The sequence below is a fragment of the Phalaenopsis equestris genome, unplaced genomic scaffold (assembly GCF_001263595.1).
Source record: "Phalaenopsis equestris unplaced genomic scaffold, ASM126359v1 Scaffold001018, whole genome shotgun sequence".
In the NCBI taxonomy this organism is placed as follows: Eukaryota; Viridiplantae; Streptophyta; class Magnoliopsida; order Asparagales; family Orchidaceae; genus Phalaenopsis; species Phalaenopsis equestris.
The window spans coordinates 121,783-129,648 of NW_018165457.1; the positions used below are offsets into that span (position 1 = coordinate 121,783).

At 36.3% G+C, this 7,866-nt stretch overlaps 1 protein-coding gene across 1 annotated transcript; it reads right to left on the reverse strand.

Moving 5' to 3' along the window:
- Positions 1-3,475: 3,475 nt before the first annotated feature.
- On the reverse strand, positions 3,476-4,564 carry LOC110032743 (stress-response A/B barrel domain-containing protein UP3-like). Its single transcript, XM_020736488.1, has one exon. The coding sequence runs from the start codon at positions 4,496-4,498 to the stop codon at positions 3,722-3,724; it is 777 nt and encodes a 258-aa protein (XP_020592147.1). The 5' UTR covers positions 4,499-4,564; the 3' UTR covers positions 3,476-3,721.
- Between the last annotated feature and the right edge of the window lie 3,302 nt (positions 4,565-7,866).

Consider the following 7,866-nt stretch of genomic DNA (forward strand, 5'->3'; position numbering starts at 1 on the left):
CAAAATTTGGTTTGCTCCAACTTTTTAGTAGTCTAATTTGACTCCTATTGATTTATCTAAGAGAAACTTAATCTATCTAAGAAAATAAGTCAATCAATCCTTATTTTAATGCAATGGAAATACTAAAAATTATCATTTCCATGACTAAATCCCATAAAAAATAAACTGATGAGATTAATTGCACAAAAAGCAAGCAAGACAAAATTATTCAGTATATTGTGGCATCAACTTGTAAGAGGGTGGAGAAACATTTGATATTGAATTAGTTTTCACATCCCTTCATTGGTGTCATTGGTGTCACAGTCTTATCAAAATTTTTATGGAGGTACCCCTCGACATGCAATATAATGAAATAAATAGGCAATACATGAAAATAAAATAAAATAAACCAAATATGTTTTGTGACTTACAAAACAAAGAAGAGCCTGAAAGTTAAAGGAAAAATAAATTGGTCGCTATAAAGCTTTTTCTAGTCCAATTTGTAATGAAATCCGACCAACTCAACTTATAAATAGTTTCATTTTAACCAAGTGATTAAATGGATTTAAATGGCTCAAAACTAATATATATCCAACTTAGTATTCAAGTGCAATCAATGGAGAACTGAATGGCTTGCTAGCACAAATAGAAATTAATTAAGCCGCACAGAGAATATTTTACCTTAAGATTTGAATGCTCCCTTATAGGCATGGTAATGCAAAGTAGGTTTCTAACAATAGCATCTTCCCTTTAATCTCATTGATCCCATAAACCAAACACAATAAACTTTCTTTTTCCCCATCAAAGAAAAAAATTGAGTCATTAACTACCATTACTCAAATTCAAACTTCACATAATCACATCATGAAGTTCCCCTTAGCCTAACGACTTTCGACATCCATTTGCACAATATTTCCATCCTCATTCTTTCATTAGAACCTTGGTTGAACACTAATCTTTATTTTTGCAATACTTTCAGTCATTAAATTAAAGAGTATCAACTCGGATAAAACCAAATTAAGAAAAAAAAAATTTTGATGTTGCCATTATAAGGCCATAAAATATGCCCAACAATAAACTTTGTAAGGAATGACTACAAAAAATTTGTTTGCTTCTAACCTCAAACATTTTCTTCCATGAGATCACCCAATGGGTAAACAGGAATTATTATTTAATAAAATAAAATTTTTATAACAGCTTGTATTAAAAATAGATAGGCAAGCCATTGCAGCAAAATTCAGTAGTTATAATTATAATATCAGAAAGAATTTTTAGAGTCATAATATATTTCCAATTCTATTAATTTTTAAAATATAATATTTCACTGTAATCTATAATATATCTACATCATTTGTAATGCGACTTCTACCTAATATCAAAGTTTAAAATAAATTAGTCTTCTCTCTAACCCACTTAGTTTTTTGAATGTATAAGATATTCATCTTCTTATGAAACATAATATCTACTAATTTCATTAACTTTTATGTGAGAGTACCTATATTCCATGTTTATATCATAATATTAGTTTCTTGAACTAACTTTTGTACTCGCATCGGTAGATAATGTGGAAATCCCTTGCTTATTTAACAATATATCCCTTACACACATTTCACTTTATTCAGATCATACAGCGGGTCGGTTCTAGCAAATGCCCTAGCATTGACATAATGATTTAAAGATTCATGTTATAGTCATCAACCCTCCCAATTTTAGCATTCGAAGGTTAGGACCTGACAATGACAATGTTAATAAGAAGAAAGTCTGCATACAAAAATTAAAAAGAAGGAAGAAGAGCTCAACATACACAATTTGTGTTGGTTTGCATGCAACTTGGGTCGATAGACAAGAGCAAGTAATCATTTCGAGAAGCAATCAAATAAAAAATAACAATAAATTAAATGTCCTATAAGAGGCTTACAATTAAAGGAAAAGGGAAAGCATAAATTAGGGATAAAATTATCCATATTACATTTAATATTATACAAATAAAAATCTAAATTGGTTAAGGCATAGAAAAAAGTGATATTGGGTTTACTCCCACCTTTTTGTAGCCTAATTTGTCTCCTTTTGATTTATTTATGAGAAACTAAACCTATCCAAGATGAACAGTCAATCAATCCTTACTTTAATACACTGGAAATACTACAAATTATCATTTCCATGACTAAATTCCTTCAAAAATGAAATAGATGTGATTAATTGCACAAAAAGCAAGCTCGACAAAATTACTGAGTATACTGCGGCATCAACTTGCAAGAGGGTGGGAAAACATTTGATATTGAATTAGGTTTCACATCCCTTCATTGGTGGCAGAGTCTTATCAGAATTTTATGCTGGTACCACTCAACAAGCAATATAGAGAAATAACAACGCCATACATGGAAAAAAAAAAAGATAAAAGATAAAAGAAAAGAAAAACAAGTTTGGTGACTTACAAAACAAAGAATAGTCTATAAGTTAAATGAAAAATAACTCATTCACTATAATGCTTATTGTAGTTCAATTTGTAATGAAATCCTACCAACTCAAATTAAAAATAGTTTCATTTTAACGAAGTGATTAAATGAATTCAAATGGCTCAAAACTAATATATCCAACTTAGTATTCAAGTGTAATCAATGGAGAACTGAATGGCTTGCCATCACAAATAACAATTAATTAAGCAGCACGGAGAACACTTTACCTTAAGATTTCAATGCTCACTCCTAGGCCTGGAAAGGCAAAGTGGGTTTCTCACAATAGCTTCTGCCCTTTGGTCTCATTGATCCCATAAACTAAACACAATAAACTTCCTTTTTCCCCATCTAAGAAAAAATTTGAGTATTAACTACAACTGCTCCAACGAAAACTTCACATGATCACATCAATGAAGTTCCCTTAGCCTAACAGCTTCTCACATCCATTTGCACAATATTTTCCATCCTCATTCCTTTATTAGAATTATGTTCAACACTAATCTTTATTCGTGCAAGATTTCTATTTAAAACTATGTGCATCATTAAAAAAAAGAGTATCAAATCAGATAAAACAAAAATAAGAAAAAATAATGTTGCCACTATAAGAGTATAAAATTGGACCAACAAAAATGATTATAAACTTTGGAAGAATGAGTACAGAAAATATGTTTATTTCCAACAACAGCAACAACAAAAAATGCCTTAATCCCACTAAGTGGGCTCGGCTACATGAATCCTTTTTCTCCATTGCATACTATTTACTGCAATATTTTTATTTAATTCTAATAAATTGAGATCATTTTTTATCCGATATGCCCAAGTCTTCCGAGATCTATCTCTGTCTTTCTTAACATAAGTAGAATCTAAAAAAATTTGTTAAATTCCGACCTTGAAAATTTTCTTCCATGAGAGCAGCCAATGGGCAACCACCAGGAATTAATATTTAATAAAATAAAATATTTATAACAGCTTGTATTATAAATAGAAAAACAAGTCATTGCAGAAAAATTCAAGACCTAATGTTATAGACAGGCAAGCCATTGCAGCAAAATTCATAACATAATGTTATAGATAGGCAAGCCATTGCAGCCAAATTCAACAAATAGATTTAATACACGAAATGGAGAAGTAACCCTCCCCAAAATATTGTTCAACCCAACATGCTGAAATCCTCAACACAATTATTGTAGGCTTTTTCAAGCAATATATATAGTAACTGACAGTTTGATCCAGCAGTTTTCAACAGCCCTCAGCATAACTAAGAAGCTGAAAAAGGATCAAACCTTTCAAGTTGTTCCATCAGATGGCGGAAACAGGGGAAGGAACCAAATAATCAACAACAACGACGCTCTCAGCTTCTCCTTCTGCTTCTCCACTTCCTCCTTCCCTTCAATCGCATCCGCCTCATCCTCCCCAGAAAACACCGAAATAAACCCTACCTCGTACCCTTTCGCTCTTTCTGGCGAAATATTCTCACCATAGCTCACCCGCACCGAATCAGGTACAAAAGCCCTAACCCCGTCGATTGATCTAACAACCTCCACCCCCGCTATCCCTTCCTGCGGCTTAGCAAGCGTGAGCCGCACCAGAGATCCCGGCGAGGGAGCAACGTCAACATCGACTTCTGCGGCCCAATCGACGGCCATGATATCATCGCATATTGGGAATACATTCTCCTTAACGACGGTCAGATGTGACGGATGGCCGCTGTAGGCAGCGAGATCGGCCTTTGTGCGATATCGGCTGTAGAGGAGATGGGTAAAGCCGAAGTCTTCGGCGGCGGCGGAGCGGGATCGGAGGATTGGGCCGGCGGTGAGAAATGTGGCGAGGTCGAGTGAGATGAGGGAGCGGAGATTGGTTATCATTGTTTCGATCTTCGAGGGATCGGTGGAGTCCCGGACCTTAAAGAGGACGATGTGGTCGACGATGGGGATGAGAGGCATGGTGGTGTTCGAGGAAGAGAAGGAGATGCGAGAAACGGGGAAGCTCGGGCGAGGTCGAGGGGACCTGGTAGGGGATCTGCGGAACGGATGAAGGTAAGCTAAGGTTTTTAGGCTCAGCATCTTGGCACACTGCTGACGTAGATGGAAAGATTCCGATGAACTGAACCACACATATATGGGTACATTACGCGGATGAAGGATTTCAGCATTTTTTTTTTATTTTTCACGTGCACATGCGTGCAAATATATATAATTTATTTTCATCTTTGTATGCCTCACACTTATTTGTTTTATTTGCATATTATTGGATTCAAATATATATGCCTAGTATGCCTAAGAAATAGAGCGCCGAAGAATGAGAAAGTGATAAAAAGAAAACAATAACTCTGTAATGAACTGTAAATTTGTATAACTTTTATTAATGAAATGAATATCTTTTTTATAGGAATGATTCATTATGCAATTACATGATGTAACCCTAGAGTATGTTGGTACGACGGAAATATTTCAGTCTTTACATAAATATGATCTGTTACACCCATAGATGTTCGGGCATGAGGGATTGGATATCCCTTAGACCCGGCGACCATCAGGTCGGGTTGCTGCTAAGACAGGTGAGCATCAAAACGGGTGGCTATTAAGACAGTCAGTTATCAGGTCGGGCAGACATTAGGTTTGGCGGCTACCAAACCGTGCAACCCCAGACTGGGCAGCCACTAGGCCAGGCGGCCCCCTGACTAGGTTGCCATCTTGCCTGATAACCACTCGCTAAAGGATGGTATCAACTATTTTGGAGCTGGACTGCCTGTTTCACCCGTCCGACTTAGAGGGCGCTAGATTTATTCGTATGGATCTGATCATGTAGTCTCTCTGGGAGATGATATGTATTTTTCAGGCTTGAAAGTGTTGTCCCCTCGCTTTGCAGGGATAGGCCGGCAGGGCATGCACTCTCGATTTGGCGACCCTCATACGACCACATCACTTCTTCCATTAGCTCTGAGATCAGTGCTGCCACAATTTTGATGTATAGATTAAAGTTCTTTGATTCTCTTGCTACTAAATAGTGACAACTGCGATAAGGACAAGAGAATCTAAAATTTTAAAACAAGTTCGTGATTTTTATTACTATTAAATTTACACTAATTGAACACTTTTTTATTTTCATGCAAAAACTAATATAAACAAGGTTTAAGGATTGATCACATCTTGTTCCATTTATGGTTAATGATAAATGAGTGCAATGATGGTGATTTGGAGTAGGGTTGTAATCAAGTAGAATCAAGCTGAGAATATCATAGTTTAAATTTTGTTTGGTACACCAATAAGTTGTTCATGTTCGACTTGAGCTTGTGCCGAGCTTTCACATATTTTTTAAGCTTAACTTTTTTAATTTTTTTTAATTTTTGAACTTCATTTGTACTTGTTTTGTTTGTCATAACATTATCATGTTCGGCTTGAGTTTGAACTTGATTGTTTCTAAACTATTAAATATATAGTCATAACAATCATGTTGCAAATAGAACAACTGCACAATAGCAGAATGATCATTTATCCAGAAACAACTGCAATTCAACTGTTTTCCAAACTCATAAACAAAACAACTATACAACTTGTTCAGATCAGAGGTTGAATGGTCATTTGTATAGAAACATCTGCAAATCATTTGTTTTTCAAACACACAAACCAAAGACAACTTATCACGATCAGCAGCTTATCAAGATTAGCTGCTTATCAGCATATGTCGTATAAGCTGCAACTACTCCAACTAGACCCTTAATATTATCTTCAAACGAAGTATCACGTGACTAGAAATGGAGAGGTTTAGGGGCTATTTGGGGTAGCTTATAAGTGCGAGCGGCATTTTGAAAACATTGCCTTGTCGTTTGGCTCTGTGTTTTGGGAGATTAGAGGGAAATGCAGTTAATAAATCCTTAAGAGGCGGGGAGCATTTTTACTCTGAAAACATTGTCTTGTCTCGCATTTTGAATCTTTCTCGAGTGCATTTTTACTTACGTGCCCTTCTTCTTCTTCTTCTTCAGTCCATCTCCCCCTCCTCCCTCGCTGTGCCAATGAACCCCTTCTGATCTACCACCCTCTTTTCATGTAATCTCATCAGTGATATCAATTATGGAGGGTAGAGAACATCCAAAATCCTTTACCGAGGATGCCTGCATGATGATTTTTCAAGAAAAGAAAAAGATGGAAAAATTTGTTTCAAAAATCAATTGGATTGGAATGCATATTGCACCGATGTTGAGGGCCTTTGATGCCTTGGTTGAGGTGGGTTCCTTAAATTCAAACAATGGTCGCTCTACTGAGGGCTCTTTAACGGTTGAGGGGGCTTCTTCGTGAAGAAACACCACACAATGGGAAGAGCCTCCAGGATGAAAATCTTATGGATCAAACAATCTATTCCCCACTTCCCATTAAGCTGAGGTGAGAGAGAAGTCTTGAGCCTGCCTTTGAGCTGCTAACTCTTGAGGAGCAATTGACAGATGAACAAAGGGTTGCTGTAGACCTTTTTCGTTTTAGATACTTCTCAGCTAGTTTCTCGCCCTCCATCAATAAAGCAAGAAAGTTGGGGGAGAAAATTTTTCCTTTACGACTTTTGATTTAGATTGAATGATGGACCCTGCTTATGGTGAGGCGACGAAGACCATGCCTCTCGTAGAGCAAGAGTTCCAGAGATTGGTGTGGTGATGGATCTGGGATCACTGAGGGGTATAAGCCTTCTGGGGGGTACTACTTGGAAATGAGTCAATGATCTCTGAGGATAATCTAGTGGGGGAATCCAACATTCTTGAGCCATTTGACTCTGTTGATCGTTGTCTCTATAGAATTGAGACTTCATCAGTTCATGAAAAGTGGTTGTCATCGTGACATGCAATTAGGTTGGCCAGAGGTTAAGTTAGCCACAGTTTGGGTTTGTGAGCTCTCAAGGTTGAGCTAGCTACCCTTCATAAGGAAGTCTTGATCTCTCGGTTGTACTCTAAAATGAATAGGGTAGACAAAGTTAGGATATGGTGTGAGTTGATGTTCTGGTGGTTGTCTCAATTGGAATTTATCCCGACTAAGGAAACAATTGATACTTCAGTATAACCTTTTCTTTCTGATTGATTAATTATAAATTAATGAATCTCCCTTTATGCTAAGTGATTGTTTTATTAAACTATGTCTGTTTTTATATGTGCTTTATGATTCATCAATATATGTGTTTGATTTCACCCTTTTTTTCTACACTTTGATGTGATTAAAAATACTAAATTGCCCTTGCATTATTTCAGCTTCCACTGCGTGTTATAAGGTTTATGAAATTGGCATTGAAGTCCCCATGCTTCTTCTTTTCTCCTTTGTGTGGCTTTCTTCTTCCTTTATCTATCGTGTCAAGGATCCTAGGTATTAATCAGAGGCTTTGACATGAACTTGTCAGTGTGTCGTTGATTCTTTCAAAAAGACAAGCAGTGGGATTATTTAATCCAATTGTCTGT

Excerpts from the sequence above, each read along its gene's own strand:
- LOC110032743 (XM_020736488.1), bottom strand. The coding sequence starts at position 4,498 with ATGCTGAGCCTAAAAACCTTAGCTTACCTTCATCCGTTCCGCAGATCC.